The sequence below is a fragment of the Heloderma suspectum genome, chromosome 2 (genome assembly GCF_057233095.1).
Source record: "Heloderma suspectum isolate Gila_16-S chromosome 2, 16-S_ref, whole genome shotgun sequence".
NCBI lineage: Eukaryota > Metazoa > Chordata > Lepidosauria > Squamata > Helodermatidae > Heloderma > Heloderma suspectum.
Window position 1 is genome coordinate 188,538,444 of NC_139459.1, and position 26,146 is coordinate 188,564,589.

At 43.4% G+C, this 26,146-nt stretch overlaps 2 protein-coding genes across 21 annotated transcripts in view; one reads left to right on the plus strand and one right to left on the minus strand.

Annotated features, from left to right (window-relative positions):
- SLC11A2 (solute carrier family 11 member 2) overlaps nucleotides 1–986 on the minus strand; it is a 149,593-nt gene extending 148,607 nt beyond the window's left edge. For 9 of the 11 annotated variants that reach the window (XR_014788118.1, XR_014788115.1, XR_014788113.1 and 6 more), the window contains exon 1: nucleotides 729–986. Coding sequence is in view for 1 of the 11 variants with exons in the window: in XM_084836841.1 (XP_084692967.1) it covers nucleotides 729–768 (40 nt within the window). In the remaining 10 variants the exon portion in view is untranslated. The remainder of the gene's footprint in view (nucleotides 1–728) is intronic. The other 2 variants (XR_014788124.1, XM_084836841.1) reach the window with 2 other exon arrangements.
- A 6,140-nt stretch (nucleotides 987–7,126) lies between these two features.
- Nucleotides 7,127–25,835, plus strand: LETMD1 (LETM1 domain containing 1). 10 transcript variants are annotated; one of them, XM_084836857.1, is made up of 11 exons: nucleotides 7,127–7,382; nucleotides 7,780–7,880; nucleotides 8,660–8,730; nucleotides 9,073–9,224; nucleotides 10,830–10,945; nucleotides 16,181–16,263; nucleotides 18,506–18,692; nucleotides 19,564–19,665; nucleotides 20,016–20,168; nucleotides 21,707–21,803; nucleotides 24,559–25,835. In XM_084836857.1, the coding sequence occupies exons 4-11, from the start codon at nucleotides 9,149–9,151 to the stop codon at nucleotides 24,630–24,632; spliced, it is 888 nt and encodes a 295-aa protein (XP_084692983.1). In that variant the 5' UTR covers nucleotides 7,127–7,382; nucleotides 7,780–7,880; nucleotides 8,660–8,730; nucleotides 9,073–9,148; the 3' UTR covers nucleotides 24,633–25,835. The 10 variants fall into 10 exon arrangements, 8 of the variants coding, with proteins under 8 accessions (XP_084692983.1, XP_084692981.1, XP_084692984.1 ...); XR_014788126.1 differs by lacking the exons at nucleotides 7,780–7,880; nucleotides 8,660–8,730 and adding an exon at nucleotides 20,495–20,589; XR_014788127.1 differs by lacking the exons at nucleotides 7,780–7,880; nucleotides 8,660–8,730 and adding an exon at nucleotides 20,495–20,589 and having other exon boundaries at nucleotides 19,570–19,665.
- The last annotated feature ends 311 nt before the right edge of the window (nucleotides 25,836–26,146 follow it).

Sequence of the window (26,146 nt, forward strand, 5' to 3'; positions counted from 1 at the left end):
CAGTATACAGAAAAAAGTAAATAAATTCAATACAATGTTAAAACAATGTAAAATATTAAATATCAATACGATACAATTAAGAGAAATAAAACTAAGATGGCTGTATTACATGCATGCAGACCATGCCCTGGAACCAATGGATCCATAGAGGCACAGAATACAGAGATATTTGTAGACTGTTATTATCATGTCTATTTAGGTTGCTGGCTCTTTGAATAATAAAGCCAGGCTTATAGGCAAGAGTGATGAGATGCAAAGGAGCACTGGGCACCCATCCCTTTAACAGCTTTGTAGAAGAGGGGATTTCAGGAGGTGCAGCTTCTCATGTAGGGGTGAAAAAAATCTACTGAAATTCTCTCCCCTGTAGGTATCTTCTTCCCCTTTGCATCTAATCAAAATCTTGCCAAATCAAAAGCCAGCGAGTCCAGTCTACTAGAAAGCTGCACCGTCTACAGATCAGACCATCATGCAACCTAGATCCCAGTTGTTCAAAGACTGGAGAAAGGTACCAGCAGTGCAAATAGCCCCAGCTGAGTAAAGAAAAATGTATTTTAATGATTTAGCTTCTGTAAACCACCCAGAGAGCTTCAGCTATGGGGCAGTATAGAAATGTAATAAAATAAAAAATACAAAACATAAATAAAAGTATGGATTGCCCAGCAGAACACAAACTTCATCTCAGTTTGGGTCTCCATTTATTCTCGGCAGCCCAAATAATAATTACTTACCCAGTTCACAATTCTGCTTTGGGAGGTGTTTTATAGTCATTATGCAGAAATGATGTTAGTTGCTTTTTGTTCCACAGCTTCTGCCAGAAAGAAAGACACCCCCCCCCCCACCTCTTCCATTATATACAAGTGTCTCCAATTGATAAGATAAGGGCTCTTCAGGCTTGCCCTTCCTCAGCCTGGTAAGGGGGAAGGTTGTTTGAAATATCTTTGAGAGACCAATTATACCTTTGCTTTTGCCATTTTTTAAAAAGACATACACACAATTAAGTCTAGTAGGCTGCCCTGAAAATAATTATGTCACTGACTCAATTAATGGAGAACTAATTGGGCACAAAGAACTTTGATCTGTTCACTGGGGCAATTGACAATTCTGGACTTGGACACAACACAATTATTCTGGGCAAATGTTACTGATATGGAGAAAGGAGTTTAAAATGCCATTTGGTGAAAATTAAGGGAGCATTAAGGGAGCATTCAGAAAGTATTTTCCCTTTCCCTTTCTGAACATTAAGGTAGCATTCTGATGTTTCGTGCATAAGGTATCATGAACTCTACACTGGACCAGGCTGGTTTGTTTTGGGTTGTTGGGCTTTTTTTGCCAGTTTGGATCAGAACTTGGCACCATCGTACATTTTTCATTGCTGGTACATGCAATCCAGATAAGTCCCCTTAGGTAGATCAATATAATACAAAGTCTATCACCAATCAGTGCTGATTCAAATACTCCATCAAGACTGAATTTATTAACCAATGGACCTGAAGAATGTCAGGAGTCTCCCTTGGCTTTGTTTCTGATAAGAAAGGGCTGAATACACAAAGCTATAGGAACAACCAGACAGCCACTGGAACAGACCTATCACTGACTTGCCAAGAAAACAAATATAGGTGCATGGCCATCTAAAAAGCAGCAATAGCCCAGGCACTCTTAACTCCAAGTTGCAGCTGTTTTACACAGGATAACAAGTGTGCTGTGCCCATCATTGAGGCATGTTGTGCACAAGTGGAATGAGGACTTGTATTTGTAAGGATAGGTAGTGGGGCACAGTTACATTACATCCTCCTTGAAAACCATGATATTGAGGATCAGCCCACCCAGTGTCAGAGCTAGAGGGCAGGTTCAGGTACAACATCCCCATGTTCTGCCCTTTACTTCTTCCCCATTGGAGTGAATGGCAGCTAGCAGGGCCAGCATCCAAGGTAAGCATGGTCAGGTACCTGCCAAGGGCCGACACTCCAGCATGGGCCCACTGACTTGCTCCTCCTCTAACAATAACCGCTGCAGCCTGCTTGCTCACCTGCCTCTTGCTCTGGCCCAGACAATGGTGGCGGTGAGAAGGAAGAGCAGTAGATGCCACTGCCTGCTTGCTCTCTGCCTGTCAAGCAAGCGATAGGAATGATGGAAAAGAGGAGGAGGAGGAATCATAGAATAGAATAGAATAGAATAGAATCATAGAACAGTAGGGTTGGAAGGGGCCTACAAGGCCATCGAGTCCAACCCCCTGCTCAATGCAGGAATCCAAGTCAGAGCATCCCTGACAGATGGCTGTCCAGCCTCGTCTTGAAGGCCTCCAGTGTGGGAGAGCCCACCACCTCCCCAGGTAATTGGTTCCATTGTCATATTGCTCTAACAGTCAGGAAGTTTTTCCTGATGTTCAGCCAGAATCTGGCTTCCTGTAACTTGAGCCCATGATTCTGTGTCCTGCACTCTGGGATGATCAAGAAGAGATCCTGGTGTTCTTCTCTGTGACAACCTTTAAAGTACTTGAAGAGCGCTGTCAAATCTCCCCTCAGTCTTCTCTTGTCAAGGCTAAACATGCCCAGTTCTTTCAGTCTCTCTTCATAGGACTTTGTTTCCAGACCTCGGATCATCTTTGTTGCCCTCCTCTGAACCCTCTCCAGTTTGTCTGCATCCTTTGGAGGAGGAGCAGCGGCTTGTGACAATAGCGGTGAGAAGGCAGACTCGCTAAGGAAGCGGACCTATTGAGAGTGTCTTGCCCAAGGGCCCCCCAAAACCTGGAGCCAGCACTGGCAGCCAGTCACTGATACAAGAGATAGTAGGGCACAGTCCTATGCATATTTAGACAAAAAAAAAGTCCTACAACTCCCAGCATGGCTGGCTGAGGCATGCTGGGAGCTGTAGGACTTTTTTCTGTTTAAACATGCATAGGATTGCACCCTAAATGGCTAATACTCAGGGATACCACTAAGGTGGAGATAGAACCTACTTGCTGCTTCTGGTGATCTCACCCACTGGGAATCAAACCTTCTATCTGCATAATACCATCCTGAGTTCTGGTTCTAGGTCACACTACAGTGACAGAATGTTGGAAACTGGCTTTTTGAGGGGGGGGGGGCACCATTCTACCCAACAACAATTCTCAAGCCTCACATTAAAAAAAATTACACTAAACCATTTTTAAGAAATCCCTTTAAAATAGAGGTTTTCAGGGAGTGTTCTGGGGAACCCTGGGCCAGCTCAGAAGATTAGGAAAAGAAGAAATGGACAGAAATCTGACATCATTAATGGCAATATTAACAAAACTGGTGGGAAAACACTTCAGCCTCCTAGAACACACTGTTACTGACCTTTAAGTAGCCATTCTAGAGCAATGAAACTTCAAAAAGAGATTAGAGCAAGGGACTGCTGAGTTGGAATTCATCAACAGGTTTAATTCTACTGCCAGAGGCTTGAATGGGGATAATGGATTTTTAAAATTACACTGTATGTGTAAATTGGCTTACCTAGTGCCAGGATGTTTGTTATCAGTGACAGCCGCACTGTTAATACTGTGATTATCATTTTTTTGCATTTAATTGTCTTCTGACCTCACTGTTTACAATTCTTCCCTCCCTGCAATACATACTGTATAACGCCCCCAAATTCTCCATAATACTCTCCGTGCATCTTGTGAAGTGGGCTATATTCCATGAAAACTTATGCCGCAATACTTTTTGTTGTTTTCGGATATGGGGCTGCTCGACTGCTCTGATAACGTTTGAATCTGGGAGCCATTTTGTGTGGCCAATGATGTCTTCCTTACCACATGCCAGAGTCAGTGTCCTCTAATGCATTGGAATACAAGTCCCATCATCCCTAGCCAGCATGGTCACCACATTGGGGAAAGCTGAATGAGCAAAAGTTTGTGTCCTTTTTTGTAGATTTTGACTTTGTACCAATTTTTTCAGCTTTGGACCTACATACAATTAATGACTGAACAACAACAATAATTAATGTGTTGCTGGACTACTGCAATGAGGTCTATGTGAGGCTGGCTTTTTTTAAAACTATCCTTTAGATAAATTATAGACCTCTAAAAATAAATGGTAGGAATGGAAAGAAAACAAAAATTATTTTTTCAGGTGGTCTAAAAAGTTACAAAATGACTATTAGAAAAGGGAGCATTTTAAAAAAATAACAATTAGGCAAGTAGTTTCCTTTGGACTTTCCTTAACTCGGTAGTTCTTGCAATATCAGCAATATCAGAGTGCTACACCTTAATGTGACTAATTATGCTACTGATGGGTGAGGGGCCCGAATAAAGGTCAGAATAAAAGATAAAATGTTCTTTGTTTAGAGAAGAATGCAATAGCCTTCGGATCACCTGAAGTGATACAGAGATCATTCTCACTATTGAGTTGCAATCCTATTTACTTGGGAGTAAACCTCACTGAAATCAACAGGGCGTACTTTTGAGTAAACAAAAGTGCACTGTCATTGCATTTGTATCCTCCCCTTCTTCCAAAGAGCTCAGGGAAGAATAGTATTATGCTCCTGCACGCCAGTCCTCAGAGGAGTGAACTTGCAGGGTGCTTCAACATTTGTGTAGGCTTTGGTTTCCAGGAAGGAGGGCACTAGAGACTTGTGGTGTTTCTTTTATAAAGGTTTGTTTACACTATTTTCAGGATGAAGGTCTGCATCACAACTCCAAGCAAAACCTTGCTTCCTCTCAGCTGCCCAGGGGATCTTCATCTGCCTGACAAAAGAGCCAATCTCTCCTTTTGTCTTGATTCACCTCTCCAACTCCCCACATTCATTCCCTCCTACCCCCTCAGGCCTTGTAGGACAAAGGTTACCAGTTCAAGAGAGTTGTGGGAAATCCTCAGCGTCTTTGTACTCAGAGCCACTCGATTGTAAGGGACCCCTGGAGGTAATTTAGACTGACCCCAAACACATAACACTAGGTATGGGGTTATTCAATTTCATTTTAACACCTTGTGAAATAGGCTAGGCTGAAAGCTCACCCAGCTCAAAATCACCCAGTGAACTTCATGGAGAAGCAGGGTTTTTAACTCAGGTCTCCTCAGTCTATGCCCAGTATTTTGCCCAGTACACCACATGGCTTGCGTTATACTATAAGGATAATGTTCACCCAGAGACAAAAGGTAGTACCTACTGAGACACTATAAAACACACAAGATTTTATGTACACAGTGTCAAAGAAAGTGTGAGTGGTGTGCGTGTGCTCCCATGAAGCGATCACTCATGATTTTTTGATCTGCTTCTGTCTTGTAAATAAGAATGGTTAGGGTTTGTTTGTTTTTAAAGTAAGGAAATACATCCCAAGACCATTTCTCTCCCAACCTATTTTTGAAACAATTCCTTATACTGATTCTATATTCTTTTCCACATTGGATTCAGATTCTGTCGTTTACATTTGAAGGTCTTATCTTCTCTATTTCTTGTCTGCACACATTAATGTCATCTGCTTCCCACCTTTGTTCCTTTTTCTCAAGACTTCATTTGTGTTCTGCTCTTCCTTATGCTAGAACAGCCATCCGCATTCACCTCTTAACATTCAGGCCTCCTCTTTCAATCAGTCCTTGAAACTTCTGCAATGCCTCTCCTGGAGGACCCTATTCAGTGTTTTCCCACTCATCAGTTCTCCCTTGGCTCCAGGGTCAGGACCAACATAGCTGTGTCAGAAACCTGCAGGTGCGTGGTGCTGATGTCTGTGTCCTGCACCTGCACCAGACACTCCTAGAAGAGCAGGAGGATACCCCCTCTTGCACAGCTTTTCCCAACTCAGAGTCCCCAGATGTTGTTGGGTCACAACTCCCATCATCCCTGATCATTGGCTATGCTGGCTGTGAATGATGGGAATTGTGGTCTACAACAACATCTGGGGTCCCCAAGTTGGGAAAGGCTGCATCACATTTTGCTAGTGAATAATAAAAGCAATCCTTACTGGGCGTGCCTGCTATTACTCTTCTGAACCAAGAGGAATTGTGGATAGGGTAGCCAGATGCAAAAGAGGACAGGGCTCCTGCTGTACCTTTACTAGTTGTATAACGTTTTATTCTACTGAGAAAAGGTGAGGTATAAACGTTTTAAATGAGTAAATAAAACCCATCTGGCCCCTTCTCCCTCTTTCCACTCTATCATTCTAGAGTAATAATGTCTCTGACCCCTATGGGTAACACTACTTTCTTGTTGCATCTTTGTAAAATAAACAACCAAGAGTACATTTAAATGGTAATGAATAGATTGTGCTGAAAGCCTGCATAGGCCAAAGGCCATTTCATCCGATTCACTAACGATCTCCAAGTGATACACTTCACTATGGCTCTGATGAAGTGGGGCTCCAGTACACTAAAGCCGATGCCACAAATAAATGTGTCAGCCTTTGGGGTGCCACATTATTCTTGGTTGGCTTTGCTGCAGAAGACTACAATCCTATACATGTTTACACCGAAATAAGTCCCACTGAGTTCAGTCGGAGATACTCCCAGATAAATAGGTATAGAATCGCAAGCTAAGGCTGCAAGTTTACTCAAGTTTAAGTCCCACTGCGCTCAATAGGTCTTACTCTTTGGTAAGTGTGCATAGGATTAGCAGCCTAAAACTGCTAATGATATCCCCCTGTAACGGGGTGGTCAGAAGCATGGATCTGTCGGAAGATCTCCGGGGGATTTGCAGCAGATCACCAAGAATTTCGGGCTCAGCAATTGTTCAGCAATAGCAGCAACAAAATGACTCTTCCCTACCCTAAATCACACTGCCGAAATGAAGAAAATTTGGGGTAACCAGGAGTTGATGTTTGTGTGGAAGGACTGCGAGCTGCTCTATTCAGCTCTGGGACTCAAAATACAGTCCTGAGATCAGAATTCTTTCATTCTAAATCTACGTCTTTTGCAGCAGGTAGATTTGCGGTTGGTGGATCTCGGGGTTCTAGTAAAAAACAAACAAACCAATAACCCCACACAATAGGCCCCGAGAGCCTGCAGGTTGCTCTACGACCCACAAAGATCGGAGACACGGAAGTTGGCATCCTCGTGCGAGAGAGAAAAGCGGCCCCTATTTCTACTGGGCATTTTCCGCCTATGGTCACATGCTGGAGGGGGGTCTCTTTCCCTTCCCGGAGCAGCTTCTTCCGCCCGAAGTTGTCACGTGAGCCGCTTTGGGGCGAGCCTGCGCTGTGGGACCTTCTTCTCCCCGTCGCGCTCCGCTCGCCCGGAGCCGCCTTCCTTCCGCGGCAGCGCGGCCTTTTCCCGCCTCCCCGCCGGCGTCGGCAGGATGGCGCTGCTGCTGCGGCGGGGCTGCTGCTGCGGCGGGGGCGGCCCCGGCTCGCCCTTGGGGTTTTCCCGCTCTCCTGCCGCCGCCTCCCGCCTCCGTCGGGCTTTACGCCCGCCCGAGCCTTTCCCCGGGCTGAGGTGAGTGGGCGGGCCGGGGCCGGGGCGGGGGAAGGAGAGAGGCGCGCCGGCAGCGTCTGCTCAGGGGCCCCCTCTCGGTCCCTGCGCCAGGTCCGGCGGCACCTGCCTCCTCTCTCCGCGGCGCGCCCGAGTCCCGAGCCAAGTCCCCACGGACTTCCACCGCGGCCGGCTGAGGCCTGGCCTACACGTACAGCAGGGCGAGGTGGTTCACGTGGGCTGCCGCTTCAGGCTCTAGGCGCGGGGAGCACACGCTGAATGCTCCCCCGTGTATGCAGCAACATCCCGGAGGTTCTAAGCAACCCTGCCGCGCTAGCTTTCTGGTTGCAGGGCAGTGCGTTTTGTTTTTGAATCCTTTATGCAAGGAAAGAGTAAAAAGACGCCCTTTCCCGCCCCGCAGCCTGAAGTATTTGCAGTCTGTGATACTGTCGTCTTCTGCTGAATAATCCGGGCCTGAGGCTGGATCTACACCTGCAGCAGACTGAAGTGTTAGAATTCGCTGTAGGTGATTTTGGGGGGGATGTTCCACACACACACACACATACACACACCCAGCCCAAAACTCAAAAGCTTGTTGCACATTTAAGAAAAGCACCACCTATATCAGACAGACAGAAGCCTGCTCCTTACTACACCAGTCTCTACTTGTTTTTAATGCAAGAGAGAAACAAATGTAAATACACACGCGCGCGCGCGCACACACACACACACACACACACACACACACGGTCCCTGCCACCTCAGAACAATACTACTTCATTCTGGTGCACTTGTAAACAACCAGACATGAGGCTGGATTTAAGCATACAGCAAAATCCTGAAGTGGTAGAATGGGTAGTGCCATTTCATAATATAGGTGGAAGGAATACCATTTTTGAATGCATCCCTTCATGAAAAAAAACCCACAAAAAGTGTTCCTGCAAATAGAAAACTAGCTCAGCAATGAGATTTTAGTTGGGACTGCTCTCTCCTAGTATTAGTTTTCTACTTCCAGGGAATTGTTTTTAGAAAAAAAAATGCATGATGGTGTTTTAGAATGGTGCCTCCACTTGTGGCTCGAAGTGGAGCAATCCCTCATTTTGTGCAATTTGTAAACCAGGTCAAAATGTACTTGGAAATTGGCTTTGGAAAGACCATGCTTGAGCTGGGTGAAATCTGTTCTTACTTCCAAGATTGCTTAAAATGGTAACAGTTAAAAAAGCAAAATCCTTCCTGTAATAATATGAACCCACGAGTCAAGCCTGTAAAAAAAGAAATGCCCATTATGTGTCTTTCTACAGAAAACAAAATCTCACCTGACAGCAGAATTTTAAAATGGTAGTATCATAAAGGACAGCATCTTTTTAAAAAGGTATTTATTGTGTGTTTTTAAGGATATGTTTAAAAACAAATTGCATTGCTAGGCTTCAGTGTGAGTGTGCTTTTGATAGCAATTAGAAATGGACCGAATAGTGCACATACCCAAACTACTATTATCCCTGGTTCCTGTGAAAATCTGCTCCATCTTTTTGCATTGTGGACATAATAGGTTAGTTCTGTGCTGTGCTACTAGACTATGCATCAGATAGATGCAGCTGGTCCCCACAAGTTGATTAGCTGTTGTAGCTGTGTCTTCTTTTTTGTAACTGAAAGAGCATAAAAGACTTAGTGCGACAGTAATGTTCAAGCTTGCATGTGCTTCTGTTTGTTACAGATCTCCGGTTTGCAAATACTCTACAAAGGCAAATTCCAAAAGTCTCCTCTCTACCTTGTTTTCAAAAGTCAAATACATGAATACAAAATACGAAAGGTATTTGGAAAGAACTTTCCCACGTTTCTACCAGTTATATTCTACTTTTATAAAAGGTGGGTTTTCACTTGAAGAAATAATGGCAGATAGTAAAAGCCCTTGTACATGTTTCATGATTTCAGCAGTAAAGTGACACTGTAAGAACAAATCCCTCTGATGTACACTGAATACTTAGCTTAGCTTCCTTAGCTTCTGGGTGCTGTCTCTTGTACAGGGGTGGACAACTAAAAGCCTGCATTACAGTGAAATTGGTTGAAGAAACAAGTTCTTATAGGTGATGATAGATGTATCATCTATGTATGCAGACCTGGTTGAGCTGTAGTGGGAAAATATGGTTTCCTGTTATGAGAATGAGCTGCAGGGAGCCTCATACTTGCATGCTCTTCCCTCCCCTTTGCTCTTTGTGCCCACAAAGAGGAGATTAAAAGCATCTACTTCTGATTTTAAATTAGACACACTTCCCTGTGATGGCCAGACTTCAGGAACTGTGTTTTCTTTAAACTATGGTTTGTGAGAACAAATCAGGATTTGAAACGACAGTTTAATCCTGACTTGTCCTCATGAACCACAGTTTAAACAAGTTCTTTGTATTTAGAATTCACAGGGAATTGTGTCTCTCTTCAAATTGGGAGCGAAAGCTTCAAGAATGCAAAAGAATTGGGGAAGGGGGAGTACTTGAGCTTCAGGCTCGATATAGCTTGTTCTTATAGTGGGAAACCATCTTTTCCTTCTATGTCTGAATGAGTCCACAGTCTAATTTGAGATGAGGGTGTGGGAATGAAGGGGATGAATGACCAACGTGCTAAGATACTGAGTGCAGGCCTTTACGTTTAGCTAAATTACAGTTGTAGAAAGGGAAGGCAGGAGGGAGAGAAATCAGAATGAACTATTGAAGGAGGAGGAAGTGGATTTTGCAGGATGACTTGAGGTAAGGAAGTCATACTGTGCTGGAAGTTAATCTGTAAGAGGGAGAGCAAGAAAGAGTGGACAATCCTCGCAACAGCTTGGATGTAGCTTTGGCTGTAAAGAACCTTAAAAGTGCCAAGGAGTGTGGCTTTCCGTACAATAGGAAAGGAAAGGTTCCTCCTGTGCAAGCACCGGGTCATTGCTGACCCCTAGAGGGACGCCGCTTGCGCTGCCATTTTCATGGCAGACTGTAGCGGGGTGGTTTGCCATGGCCTTCCCCAGTTGTGGCTACCTTTCCCCCAGCAAGCTGGGTACTCTTTTTACCGACCTCGGAAGGATGGAAGGCTGAGTCGACCTGAGCCGGCTACCCGAGACCCGACTTCCGCTGGGATCGAACTCAGGTCGTGGGGAGAGTTTCTGTTGCAATACTGCTGCCTCCCACTACCCTGACACTATTAAAGCAGCAGGGAAGATGATGAACTCGCGAAGGTTTTACAAAGAAGGGATATTTTCTTCAAGATATTTTTAAATATGGAAAGCTGTATATAAATTATATAATAATAATAGGCAGGAGAGTCAAAGTGGGTCCTGGAGAAGTTGGTCAAGGCAAGGGATTGGAACTTGGGTCTGAGAAAATAAGATAAATGTTGTCAGATAAAAGCAAAGGTAAAAGACTGGAAGGGAGTTTGGCATAGGCTGAGAGTTCATGGAGATCAAAGCTCTGGGATCTGAAAATATCTATATATTTTGTACAGGGTTTCGGGTATTCTTTTCAGAAGTAAAAGAAATAAGAAAAATAAAGAGGAACATGGCACGTAAAAATATGAAATTTCATCAACTTCCATACAGGGAGATGGAAAGACTAAGACAGGTAGGATTTAACTCTGGACTTTCTGTTTCTTGCTGAATTCCTAAGAATCTGTTACATTTGAACTGCACTATTTCTCAGCATTAACAGATTGTTTAAAATCAATCTGTAGTTTCCGTGCTTGGGCAGCTGCCTTTCTTCCTACATGAGGAGTCATCCTAAATACTCTAGCAGCCTTCCCAGTTTGTACACTAAGGCTGCAATACTATGGATGCTTACCTGGAAGTAAGATCTTGAATATAGTGGAACTTACTCCTGAGTAAAATGTATAAGGTAGTTCTGTGACATAGAACATGGGCATAGGGTAGTTCTTGGACAATTTAACCAAGATGTTGGAAAAAACAAACCTGAACAGGAAGCATATTTGCTTCCGTTTGTGATATTGGTTTGTTGCAGTAGTTCCATTCTGAGATGGCGTGAATGACTGTCTGCTCCTCTGTTTAGAATTTTATACTGTGGGCAGTATCCAATGGGGCCACTGCACTTATGCAATTGACGTAGCATTAGCATAAGAAATTTCTAGTGCAACGCTAATAGTGAAAGCGGGTGAGATGTTTTTTCTGGGGAAACCCACTGCACCAGCTTACGCTATTGGCATTGCGCTATAGGTTGCTATGCTAGTGCTGTGCCAATTGTGTAAGCACTGTGGCCCTTTTGGATACTGCCCCATGTCCCCTTATACAGTTGAAATATGGTACACCTGGGGATCCCAGTCAGTTCTCCTTCTATAGTTCCTCTAAAAACAAACCAGCCCACCCTGTGGTGAAAATGTATAACTGCATGTTCTCTTTTCTTTTCTGGATTTAGTTCTGCAGGAGGGTACCATGGCTGAATTTGTTCAGATCAAGAAGATACCTTTACAGAAAGGATTGCTGTTTTCTTATTTTTTGTTATAAATTATTGCATTAATTTTCAGAAGGAAAAGGAATAAAGAAATCTACAGTATCAGAATAACCAAACCCTCCATCCCTCCTCCCCATCCCCAAATAGTGATTGATTTATGTTTATCTTGCCTTTCCTCCAGGGAGTGCAGGGCATCATACATAGTCACTATCCCCTTTTGCCTTCAAAACACCGTGAGATACGTTAGGGTGTGTGTGTGTGTGCGCGCGCGCGCGCATGTGTGCGCATGCACGCGTGCGAGAGAGGTTGGCCCAAGATCACTCAGCAAGCTTCATTGCTGAGTGGGATTTGAACCCAGATCTCCCTGGCCCTGCTACACTATGCAGATTTTCACAATGAGTAGAAATGTTCTGAACCACACAGCATGAATCATGCATAACTTGTCTGAGATTTTTACTATACTAGTAGAAATACATAGATGTATATTTACTGGGTCTAGGGTAGATTTAGTTGGGGACCTCTTTGTACTTCAGAATAGACAAACCAGTAAAACGTTAGCCAGAGTTGCTTGATTTCAACCAATCTTAATCTAATTTTCTCTATCACCAGAATATAGTACACAACATCTGACCATTACTCTTGAAAGAGCCTTTGTTTCTCAATGTAAATCAATTACTACGTAGCCACCATTTATTTATAAGAACCAGGTTCTTATATACATTATAGGGAGTCATCTTATGTATTATATTAAAGAATAATAATTCAGGATCCTTAGGAACCTAATAGCACAGGCATGGGGAACCTCCAGCCCACGGGCCCAAGTACGGCCTGCAACACTTCCCCATCTGTCTCACCAAGCTTCTTCCCCAGGCCCACCCATTTCCTCTGTCCCAGCATCCAAAGAGGAGCAAGGGCTCATCTCAGTTCTGCTGCAGGTCAGAGATATGCCGTTACACTAGTGCTGACAGGCCAAAGGGCTTAGGTCTAATCTGGTGCAGACTGAAGATAAGCCTTTTTCCCTGTCCCAGTGCTCTCTTCAGTACAGGAACAGGGGAAAGGGCTTGTCTCCGATTAGCAGCAGAGTAGAGATAAGCCTGTTTCCCTGCTCAGCATTGAGAAAGGGAATTTTTCTCAGCACTGGGCAGAGAATATGCCTTTCTTAGATCAGCTCGGAGGAGATGTGGGGGGGGGACATGCCAGCAGTGGCTCCACCCACATTGAGCGGTGTCCCCACCCACTGCTGGCATGCGGCTCTTGATGTCCCTGCTTGGAACCAGTTTGGCGCTTGGGCTGGAAATGGTTCCCCGCCGCTGAAATGGTCCTATACATGTCTGCTGAGATGTAAGCCCCATTGAGTTCTGTGGGGCTTACTGTCAGGTATTTTATTTATATCCCACCTTTCCACCAAACAATGGTCCTCAAGGCAGCTAACAATAAAATGCAGATTAAAAACAAAATCTTAATAAAAACAAAAATAAATTAAACACAACAATAAAAGAAAATGAGATGGAAGTAGGGGATCATTCAGGGACCCTTAACTGGCAGTAGTAATAGGATAATTGGTTATAACAGCCATGCCAGCTTTGCTGTTTTAACACCTATACTGGAGAAGGAACCATTGTCTCAATCCAGACCTAATAGAATCAAACTTCTTGATGTGTTCTAATTCACTTCATTTTCCACTTTTGCTTTGAAAACGTATAGGATTCCAGCCTGACATCCAGTAATGATGGTTACTTTGCCTAAGATATCCTTCCCAAAATTTGAAACCTTAGCTCAGGGGTGGGCAACACGTGGCCCTCCAGATGTCTTGGCCTATAATTTCCATTGGCTGGAGCCAGCATAGCCAATCGTGAGGGATGATGTGAGTTGTAGGCCAAAACATCTGGAGGGCCAGAAGTTGTCCACCCCTGCCTTAGAGCAAAACTGTCACACATGGCATAACATTATCTCCAGCACATGCCTGTTCCTATAACATAATGGGTCCCGCCCCCCCGGGATCAAGTAGCAGCAAGCTAACATTTTAAAGAACTCCTCTTTGAGATGTGCACTAACTAAGAGATCACAGGACCTGCTTTCTAGATGTCCCAAGGAAAATCCTCCACAGATTTTTCAAAATATTTGTCACAGGCATGAATGTATCCTGGCCAAGTTCCTATACTAGCTTGGAGCAAGGGATGATGCAGCTCCCAAGAAATGCCCTTTCCTGTAGTAGACTTTGAGTAAAATTTTAAAACCTGTTAGTTCCCTAGAGTGTTTCCTTAAGACCTTGTGACTCAGTAGATTTTCAGTTTGTAAATACTGAAACAAGTATAGAGATCTCTTAACAATAATGTGAAGAGTAGTTGGTCATCTTCCAGAATGTCTGAAAACCTAAATACTTTATCTTATATTCAGGCACCACAATGGCTTTCAGTCCTTTCTAAAGCCTGAATTATTTCTAACATTTAGCAATACATTTAGCTTTGGCAGTTCAGATTTGTCCAAATTTTATTTTTTAATCCTGATAACTTCACACAAGCCTTGTAAATGATGAAGCAGAATGGGCAATAGCTTCACTGGGTTCTTCTGTAATCAGCAGAAACAGCAGGCATAGGCTAAACTTGTCCAACGTCAATATCTTGCTCTTTGTGATAATCTCCCAGGGCCAAGGACTGAACACCTACTAGCAGCATTATAACGGGGTGCCTCTCATCAGACCTAATTAGAAACACTATCTGCATCGCATTTTTAATTTTAATGTTTCTCGTGAAGGCTTGTGCATGTTGCTGGGGAACACTAGTGGGAGGGTTATTGCACTTATGTCCTGTTTGTGGGCTTCCCACTGGCAGTGGGTTGGCTGCTGTGTGAACACAGGGCTGGACTAGATAGGCCTTTGGTCTGATTTCAGCATGGCTCTTCTTACGTCCATGTTGGTGGGCAGAGTGAACAGCACACCTTGTGGAGAAGAATGGCCAAGAATAAGAATTTTGAAGGATTTCCATCTAAACAACTTTTTTGAAGCAGGGGAGATGAAGTAGAGAATTCTGTCCCTCTTCTGTCCAATGCAGTGTGTCGTATTGCAACATGAGACTGCATGACATTTACATAGAGGGTGTCAAATTTGGCATCACCACCATGGACAGCTGTAGGACGGATGCAGACATATCATGTTGGATGTCCCAAAATTGTTGACTCGTGACCATTATGTAATGCACCTGCATACAAAAGTACAATAATCCAGCAAAAAAGAGGTATGCCCAAAGAAAGTTGTGCTGTTGCGTGATAGTGTCAATTTGGCACAGCATAATTGAGCATGTAGAATACAGCTTATTTCTCTTCAGTTTTCTTACAGGCTGAAGTAGCAACTGCCTATGGATATATGTGGCTTTACGTTCAGTCTATAGAGATCACAGTGAGGGGTATGAGAGGTGCAAGATCTATTCTGGAGTATGATCTCTTAAAAGTTGATTGCTTTCTGTGCCAGGGAGGATTCCCACATGTGCTCTATAATTGGACTTGAATAATTATGTACAAAATCATGGTCAGAACATGTTTAGCTGGTGTATGGGCTGATTTTATGATCTCATAACATTAAGAAGAGCATATGATGGATGTGTTGCCATTTGTACTGGTTTTGAAAAGTGAATGGCTTGGATCCAAAAGAATGTCTTCCGGATTCAACCTTATGTAAATAAATTACTATTGTACTGTGATCCATCGTTGATCCTGAGTCTGAGGTTTGGCCTGCACTACATGTTTACCTAATCTGAATGCTGTTTACTCTAGGCTATTACAGAGTTTTCATATTGCGAAGAAAATATATAGTTTCCAAATGGAATGAATGCTATGGGATCCATAATTACTACGGTTGCAAGAGAATGACCCAGTTCATACCATCACCGCAGCCCACCATGGCTTAAATAAATAAGCCACGGTGGGTTGTAGTGTGTGCTGGGTGACTTTTGGATATTCAGGCCCCTGACACAGCCTGTTGTATCAGTCAAACCCGACGAGAGTGAGATGTTGGTTTGAGTAACAAACCACCCACAACTCTAAAAATAGCCCATGGATTCTGGGTGGTTTGTTAACCACACCAACAACCAATCCTTGCCGGGTTTGAATGACACAACAACCTACAAGCGGGGGTTGGGCTACGGAACAGATGCCCCGCCCATGCTACAAACAGTGGTGTCTTATTTAAGTCATTATTTAAAGCTTATTTAAGCTGAAAACGATCATGTGAACCTGCCCACAGGTTGCCACTTTAAATGCTTGGAGGCAGTGAAAGAATTATGTAGTCACGGTGCCTCACATGCCACTGCTCTATCGATCCCTTTACCTTCTCTTTCCTTCCAGTTGCAGTAGCTTCAGCTTTGCACATACCAGTCCTACTGACTAAGCATTTTTTTGTAGTTTCGCAGAGATGTGATGAAGGTCATTCCTGTCGGGATTCTCTCTCTTCCCCCCTTTGCCAACTACCTGGTTCTTTTGCTCATGTAAGTACATCCTTGAGCCTATCCAGATGAAGAAAGGTCCTTGAGTTTTTCTGTGAAAAAGCTCTCTTGTCAAGCCTTGGAAATGTCAGTCAACAGGAGTGGTGTTTTTATCTCACTCCCCCTCATCACGTACATGCACTATTCCTGGCTCTTTGATGAGGGGATTGTTACAGTACAGCTGTGTGTTCTAGCAGTTACAAAAATAGACTGCAGAAGAACATTAATATCTTATTAATTCCAAGCCTGAATTCTCGGTCTGTATGCTCTACGAGTCATAATTCCATAGTCTTGTCTTCTTCGGGTGCCTAGGCTATACATGGATTGTTTCCTAGTGGTACTTTCTGTGAATGCTGTAGTGTGCACCCTTTCCAGCCCCAGTCTGTTTTGATTCTGCTTTTTCTGCTCAAGAGTTAAAAACAGTTAAGGAAAATCCGCACTTCTGTTTGGCACTTGCTTCTAACAGACCTAGCATGTCATATGCGACTGGCAATATTTTAATGCAGAATTTAACATGACACTAATTTATTGCACTGTAACTTATAAAAGTGCATCTGTCTCTATGATCCTGGGTTGCTTGGTACATAAGGCTGGGATAAGAAACCAAGCTATAGTCAGACAAAACATAAGATTCTGCCCAAGGCAGCAACTGATCCCAAAAATCCAAAGAAGGCATTCTGGAAATAGACCCTTTTCTAGGTGCTCAGGGTTAATTTTATTCATTTCTTTCAAATATCATGCCTTAAGAATAACCTAGATGTGATGTTAATTGCATGAATGCCGTTAACATGCGTGTTGTTTTGTTAAATAGCAGTCCTAGGGAAGCCTGAGCAATCTGGGTGGGGGCAGTGGGGAAAGAGGGAAGTTTAACTGTCCCTCGTCCTGCCATGATCCCAACAAAATCTGCCTCTCTGAAGCTGCTATTTGTATTTCAAAGGATGCTTCACCTGGAATGTTGGAGAAAGAGTTAAACTTACCCTCCCCTCCCCTTGTCCCCCCCACCCGTGATTTCAGAGGCTGCTATTTATATTACCAAAAAAAAAGCACATTAATTGCACTCATGCAATTAATACATCTAGCTTGGACTTTATATAGCCAAATTTCTAATGTAGATGGCTTTGAATTTTCCCTTTTTTGTGTGTTAAGTTTTATCCAGCTGCAGTTAAGTTTCCTAATGGAAAAGCCACCTCATTTACATAATCTGAAAGATCTACAAGTGAGGTGACCTTAATATCTTCCTTATTATTTCACTTGCATCAGTCCAGTGTGGTTCAGTCCAGTATCATTATAGCTCTGTCTTGCATAGAATTATAACGTCTTATTTATTTAAAATAATGTCAAGATGACTAGCCATAACTATTGCTGAGCTGGGATCTGAATTTAATTTCCAAGTCTCCTATGTTTTCTACTGATCAGTGGTTGCTCAGGAGGGTAGGATGTTGGATTCTGTGTATTCTGTACATTTACAGAATTTATTGATTTAACCTTCCACCCTGTCTTTCAACTATAAAAACTCCACAGTGGCTTACAAACAATATGAAAAGAACAACCACAGTGTAGAATTAATAATGCTAAAATATAACAGGAGTACAGGATAAATGCCAGCAGTACTATTTTTTTGTGGTATTAATGGGAAAAAAACAGGTAAACATAAGAGCCATTGTCTGGCACCTGAATGATGGCACCAAGGAAATTCCTTGGGGAGGGAAGTCCAGAGTCAGGATAGCACTACGGAATAAGGGCTCGCTTCAGTGGCCATTTGACTAACCTTGAAGACAGGCAAATCTTGGAAAGTTATTTTAATTGCCAGGTAGGTGCATGTGGGAGAAGATGCTTTATTAGTATTCTAAGAATTTCAGCTTTCAATTTTTTTTAATAAAAAGCACAATTTTAGCACTTCTAACTCTGAAGGAAACTTGAAAGTGTGTGGGCAAGGCCTGGTTTAGTTTCCAAGAGGAAAGCTCAGCTGGACATCTAGTTGTCAGGGGCTGCGACTCCAGACTCCACACAGATGGTTGCTCCTCTCCTTGGTTAGCAGAAGAAATCTAAATTGTTTAAAATAGGCAAAACTTTTATGATTGAGAGAAGCTGTAAAAATTTGTTTCTTGGTGCAGAATATGAGTTCCCTTGGCTCAGATTTGGGTGTTTTTTAGCACACAATACACACACCTCAAATTTGTGTTGGTCATGCTGTGTCTCGGTTTTGAAATCTGTCAGTTCTTCTAGACTATCTCTCCTTCCCAAGGTATCTATTCCCAAGACAGCTCTTGATACGCCACTTCTGGACTACCAAACAACATGCTGAGTTTCTGGACACTTACCACAATATGAGGAAGGAGGCATATGCTGAAGTGGTTGATGGTCTAATGCACATGTCTCACTTCCTAGCTGATCCACATCTTCGCAAACAGATGCTAGATCTCTGCAAAAAGGTATCTGGTTTCCCCAAAGGTGTCTAATTCTCAAAGAATCCCAGAGGCAGTCATGTGGGTCTTTAGACATACGTCTTGCTCTTCAGAAAGAAGGCTTTTATGTATTGTGTGCTGGCTCATCACTATCTAGTTCATCATCTGTCTTTATTCCAATTCCTTCTTGCCAGTTTAGCAACAGAAGATCACTTCAGTGGAAACTTCTGAAATCGTAATAAGATTATTTTAAAGGCATATCAGCTTTTATATCAATATGGATAGAAAAATCTAGTTTAGAGTAAAATACTATCCTGAATAGTTTCCCTTGTCATATGCTGGCAAGGAAAATCATTGGTTGGTTCTCACATCGTGTTTATTTATTGATTTGGCACTCGAGTACTTTACAATTTAAAATAATGGCTTACAATTTCTTTTTCTTGTTGGTTTTGTTGATTCTGTTTTGGAAAACGAATAAAATCTTTAACAACAATTTTAATTGACGCAATACAAAAGGGATATGGAGGGAGAGGAGAATAAGCAAATTTGGGTTCCCATGTCTTCCATGAGACAGTTCTGGGAAGGGAGCCAAAGATCCTAGCCAGGCTGATGGAGGGGGCTTCTCTATTGCACCTCTCCCTCTGATGCAGCCAGATAGAATTTTGCACCTGGTGTAGCAACTTCCCTCATAGTGATAGTGAGAGGGTGTACCAGCCCATGATGATTGCAACAAGGGGACTCCATTGGTACTGGGATGAAAATGTACTCAGTCATAAGTTAGCAGAACTGGCTTTATTCAGGATCTTGCATGATCTCAGCAGCTGACATTGCTCACATCCTTTTACTCTTGGAAAACATTCTGGTGTTTTCTATTAGTAACCATCTCTTAATTTTCGAGGTTCAGGAAGGATTCCACCCAGGCATAATGGAACTTAAAGCAGTGAGGACCTTATTTGTGGAGCATCCCTTTCGCATCCAGCAGCTCAGAGTTCAGCAGGTGGTAAGTGCCATTCAAGAAATTAAATGGAATTATACTGACAGCTTAGCTCGGATGTCCCTTTCTGAATCCTTTACCACCAGTTGCCCTGTTTCCTGCCTTATCGCTGTGCCTTGACTGAAAGGCTTGGAAAACCAAGAGACCAAATTTCTTCCCAGCTATAAATCTTAAATTGGGATCTTGTCACATTTGCTGCCCTTGTTCATCCATGCTGCCTTGTTGGTGCATTTGATTTTTTTTTTCCCAGAGACTGAGGCACAGAGCTGCCTTTCCCCCCCCCCATTTTGAAATAGAAAGCAGGGTAGCTCTGAAAGCCTTACTGCCTTGTGCATTTTCCTTGTGTGTTTTCTCAGAAAGCTCTAAGTCGTGTTTTGTTCCTGACACCTCGCTTGCCGTCTCTCTTCCTGAGATACCGCCTGCGGAGCCACCTGTCAGAGCTGTACCACCTTGACCAAGCCATGCTGCAACTGGGAGTGAAAGAGCTGACTGATGATGAAGTGGAAGTGGTGAGATAAAATTTGTATGATCTAGTAAACTAAGATACACTATTGTCCCTCCAGCTGACTGGGAACTGGTCATGTATGTGTCACTTTCCTCTTGCTTTTAGGGCAATTATAATGTGGTACTATGCTAAGTGGAAGGTTTGAGAAAAATGGTAATAACTACAATTGATGGCTATCAAAACTTAATTAGTTTTGGTATGAAAAGTTATATTGGGTATAGCATTCAATGCCTACTAAGCAGTTGTGAAACTCTTAAAACCAATATAGGACTACAGACAATTACTAATGTTTTGAAATTCTACTATGCTTTTCTTTTGTTAAAAATGCAGACCCTCATCCAGAGAAATGCGCGGGAAGATCTTGTTATGCAGTGGGGCTTTATCACTTTTCTGAATTTCAAGAAACAACTTCCATATTAGTATAGGTCAGAGATGCTTAACCTTTTTGGGCTGGTGGGCACATTTGGAATTTTGAGGAAAGTGTTGTGGATGCTCCCACAAAATGGTTGCCATGGGGGTATGGCTAATCACAATACATATTTCCCAGAAGGCAGATTAGTAAGGCTAAAACAAAAATAACTTGGTCCAAAAACAGAAAGCTGCTCCTTTTAACCCACAATTTTCTGCTCCAGCACCCATTTCATAGAAGGAAAACGGATGAGACTCAGAGACAAGTAACTTGGCCAAGAAACTGCGTACAAGGCAGAGGTGGAGTCTGAGCCCCAAATGCCAAGTGACATATTTGCCCCCGCAAAGTACAAAATACCTATTTCACAGAAACTGGTAATGTTCAGAGAAACAGACACAGGCAAAACACATACTCCACACAAAACACAGACAAAATACACACATATACTGCAGGCAAAACAGCACACCAAAACAGACCAGGAAACACCCCCCTCCCCAAAACACAAAACGTGGGCAAAATGCACACAAGCCAAGCACTTCTCGCTTATCCCCTTCACCCCCAGGATGCTTTTCCCCCAGCTTACCTTTTCCTTTTTTCTAGGCATCTGGGTATGCTTCAAAATGAAGTGCTGGGTTGCAGCTGCCCACCATTTTTATTTTCTAAGAATGCGTCTGCGGCCCATGTGGAGTCCAAAGGCATTATTGAAATAAAGGTAGTGCTGGAGGTGGGCATGTTGTTTTGTAGCACACCAGTCTCCCAGGTTTTAAAAAACTTTTTAAAAAATGTTTTATTTAAAAACAACAGGAGGAGCAGGTCCATGGGCACCATTGGGGACTCCAGGCATAGGTAGATGTCTACTGTGTCCAAATTTTGAGTGCTTGAATCCCTCAAAAGAAAAGTCTCCAAGTCTTTTCACATTGTATTATACAGTATCGTCCACATCGACACCCTATGCAACCTTATTTAAGAAACTTTAATGCCACTTCCACTTGTCAAAGTGTGAAACCAGGACAGCGTGAACAGCTTAAACACCAACTCCTTATGTTAGGAGGTGCATCTCCTCGGGTTTAGTGATTGCTTTCAAAATGGAAGCATCTTTTTGTATCCAACAGTCTGCTCCTTATCTTTTGTAGGCTTGTTATACCCGTGGCCTGAACTCTGTGCACCTTAGCACATTGGCATGCAGGCTCTGGCTGAACCAGTGGCTAGCACTTTCCTGCTCACTGAAAGGTAAGATTAGCTGAATTTGGGAGAGCTTCTGTTACAACAGTTCTTAGGGATATTCTCTCTCTCTCTCTGTCATACACACACACACACACACACACACACACACACAGCCTGGAAGAAGCTGGATTCTATTGGCCCCTCCCACCTTTCATTTTGCTGCAGTTGGTTAGCATATAGACATTGCTGCCCCTCATTGCTCCTTTGTGCTTCCTCTACTCATGCTTTCATAGCTGAGCATGGTAGAACCTGTTTCCCAGGCCATATAAAGGTACCTGCACAAAGTGGATTTCTCTTGTATGGTACTTATACCTCTTAGTAAATACAGCTCCCTGTGTCGATGGAAAGCGAAGAGGATCTAAAGAGCCTCTTGTTGAGGGTGAAAGTGGAGAGTGCAAAAGCTGGTTTGAAACTCAACATTAACAAAACTAAGATCATGGCATCTGGTCCCCTCACTTCCTGGCATATGGAAGGGGAAGAAATGGAAGCAGTGACAGATTTTATTTTCTTGGGCTCCAAGATCACCGCAGACGGTGACTGTAGCCATGAAATTAAAAGACGCTTGCTGCTTGGGAGGAAAGCTATGGCACACCTAGACAGCATAGTAAGAAGCAGAGACATCACGTTGCCGACAAAGGTCCGCATAATCAAAGCTATGGTTTTCCCAGTAGCAACGTATGGCTGTGAGAGCTGGACTATAAGGAAGGCTGAGCAACGAAGAATTGATGCCTTCGAACTGTGGTGCTGGAGAAGATGAGTCCCCTGGACTGCAAGGAGGTCAAACCAGTCAATCCTAAAAGAAATCAACCCTGAGTGCTCATTGGAAGGACAGATCCTGAAGCTGAAGCTCAAATATTTTGGCCACCTAATGCAAAGAGAAAAGTCACTGGAAAAGACCCTGATGCTGGGAAAGATTGAAGGCAAAAGGAGAAGGGGACGGCAGAGGATGAGATGGCTAGATAGCATCACTGATGCAATGAATATGAATTTGAGCACACTCCGGGAGAGAGCGGAGGACAGGAAGGCCTGGCGTGCTATGGTCCATGGGGTCATGAAGAGTCGGACACGACTTAACGACTGAACAACAACAAATGTCAACGGAAACATCATTAAACTGCTGAAAGCCTTTTGTATGAACATATTCCATAAGAACATGCATGTGCAGATGAGCTATAAGAGAGGGCTGCCCACGGATAATACTAAAGCAGGATCCCTTAAATAAGAGTGCACCTGTTACAAATATTTCAACATTGCCATGTGCTGCAAGCAGCACTGAACTGATTATATATACTATACCAGTAAAAAAATAAAAATGAAGGTATGGAAAAACCTGGATTGGAGAAGTCAAATGAGCTGTGTTGCAGACTAGTGAGCAGAAAAGTGAGAATTCCCTGCAGCCATTAGCTAGTGTTGTCTGGGACTAAATCCTTTACAGCCCAGAGTTCAAGCAAGAGGAAAACCTGTCTGCCAAGCTTTTGGTAGTGACAAGTGTCATACTTTCAGCTAACAACCTCTGAGGAAGCTGGAGAAAAAAACCAATGTAAGTGACGCACAGAAAGCACTGGTGGTCCCCAGGCAGGCCACTAATATAGTGGCTGTTTCATGTGAACCCAGTGAGCATGGGTTATGGGAGGATTAAACAACCTGCACATAACCCTAAAACAGACCATGGGCACAGTTTGTATATTCAACGTGGCACCCACGGGTGCCGCAACTCATCGTGGGTTAAATACCTCACTACAAGCTGCAGCATATCAACCAAACCTTGTCAGTAGCAGGTTAACTCTAGGGAGACCACATCTGGCTTTGTCTGTTCTCCATCTTGAATGTATTGTAGAATACCTTACATCTGTTTGATTTGTGTACCCTTGACTTTTAAGGTGTCCCATTATAACGCTTAACACAAATCTGGCTAGATGAGCCCATACAGTTTTACAGTAGTACGGCAGGTACACAAATTGCAGTTCTGAAAATCTCAGGGAAAAAACTGGGAACAAAGCACAATTACATGTAAAGGGGGAGATTAAAAAGCGCTTGGATTGTTCAGTGGTTTCAGTATCCTTTATAGCAGACCTCTTGTGGAGAAGAATTCCAGGCCCTAGCTGTCAGAGTGGAAAAGGCTTGTTCCACATACCAACTGCAGTTCACTCAGTGGTGGGACAGGAAGCAGTGCGTTCCTCAAAGATCTGAGCAGTGGGGCAGGCTCATGCTAAAGGAGGCGGTTCTTTAAGTGCTTCATGGAAAACATGGGTTTTGAGGTTTTAGAAGAGGGAGGTGGCAGTATCTAGCTGTTCTGGGGATTCCAGGGGTTGGGAGCATCGAGAGAAATGGGTGGAATTTAAGTGTGTATGAGACTTCGGGCTAGAAGTGTTTGAGAAGTGACCATCAGACACAAGGAGAAATAAGGGCAGAGGGGTGGGGCAAGGTCGGAGAGAGCTCAGGTATAAGGGGGGAGGACGCTGGGGTAGGGATTTGCAGAGGTGTCATGAGCTGTGATAAATGCCTTTTGTGGCAGTGTTTGGGACACAGGTGAACAGACTGAGGCCACAGAGAAGGCAGCTCCAGCTGGAAGAGCGCTTAGGGAATGGAGCAGGGAGGGCAACAATAGGGAAATATAAAGCCGCAGTTGTTAGTACAACAATCTGTCAGCAAGAACAACATTGGGGTCTTGAGCTGCAAAACTATGACCAGCATACAAATGCTTAGTTGCCCTTTTGCTATTTCCACAATTCAGAACTCTTATTCGGACTTTTCTTTTCAGACTCTGAGGTGTCACTCTTGGCCCATGGCATGGTCTTACTTTCCACCAATTTCAGCTCTTTCACCAAGGGCTGAGTGATGGCAGCCCCTCCTAGACCACTTCTGAAGAGATGCTGTGACAGCGACTCTTGGCTGAACCAGAAGGGGAAATGGGATTTTCGCTTACAGTCAAAGAATGGCAGGAGTCCGTTATGTTTCTCCAACTGAATTGTTAGCCTTGAAGGGAAAGGTAGAGGAAACACCACATGATGAGTAAGATGCTCCCACTGCTCTGGAGAGAAGCAAGAGAATTGCTAAGTCGACACTAGACAAAATGCCAGCACAGTAGCTTCCACAAGGCTTATGTTCAGGTCTGCCTTAGCAATGACATTGTAGGCCCACCATGAGAGCACACTTATGTCCACTGCTAGTGTCCAGCAGGGGGAGATCTGCTGAAGAGGCGTTGGCTAGAGCCAGGAGGATTGGCTTCCTCATACATGTGACACTTTCAACACCAACCATCCAGCAATACTCTTGAGGTAGTGGGTGTTGGGTAACGAAGGTTTCCTGCTGCTTCCATGGTGAGCTGTCATGGGGTGTTTCCCTCCCCCATTTTAATTTCATTAAAGGATGTTAATTTAACAACATTGAATGGCTAGCACAGTGATTTTTTCTCATACTATACCATAAGTTCAAGAGCAGGACCCAATTGTTAGTTCTTTCGTAGCTGCACCTTTCTATTTGAAATCCTACTAATGCTTGAAGACTGGTCTTCCAATGGAAAGATACATTAGCTCTATCCCATAAGCATAAAAAGTGGGTTTCATTTTGGCAAAGGTGGTACAGAACCTATACAGTTAAATAGGGTATCTACAATAGTTATACAATCGTACAGAGCAGTTAATTTGGTACAGGCACCCCACCAAAAAAGCACGCATCCACCATTTCTGTGCCTCTCAGGGCACATTCCTATGCATGTTGAGACAGAAATAAGTCCTACAACTCCTATGTATGAGGAAGCCAATTAGTATCCCCAGCTGAAGCATGCTGGAAGTTTTTCTAGCTAAACATGCATAGGATTGCACCTTAAGTCTTAAATACTTCTACAATACTGAAGTGACAAGGCCAAGTCTTGCACACCAGAAGCTGGAATTCTGGCCTTCGGTAAACTAGCAGACAAATTAGTCATCATAAAACATATGAAGACCTTGTGAAGTGAATGGATGTCGAACTGTATTGTACCTGATATGTGAATGTTCCATTAAAGATGGCTAATAAAAGACAATCTCTTAAGCTTTAGCAGGGTCCTGCATCCTTTGAAATGTACTTGACTTTTCTCAAGGCTTGGTCCTAGGAGTCACTGCGCAAGTGCAGAATAGAATTGGGCTCGAGGATTGTGGACTGACAGGTGAACTACTGGGGCCACCAAAGTGACTACTTTTGTTCTTTCCCCCTATCACAGTGTAGCTTATGTAGCACACAGGCAAGTGTCATAGCTGACGAAACCATGCCTCCGTTCTTTTGTGTAACAAGGGTTCAAAGGTTCCTTTGTCCCTTGCTGCCAAGCAGAACCAACTGCTTCCATCTCTTGTCAAACACTGCATATGCTT

Excerpts from the sequence above, each read along its gene's own strand:
- LETMD1 (XM_084836852.1), top strand. The coding sequence starts at position 7,246 with ATGGCGCTGCTGCTGCGGCGGGGCTGCTGCTGCGGCGGGGGCGGCCCC. Across the intron at positions 16,264-18,505 it reads TACCTGGTTCTTTTGCTCAT|GTATCTATTCCCAAGACAGC; the intron begins GTAAGTACATCC and ends CTCCTTCCCAAG. Across the intron at positions 20,169-21,706 it reads CTGATGATGAAGTGGAAGTG|GCTTGTTATACCCGTGGCCT; the intron begins GTGAGATAAAAT and ends TATCTTTTGTAG.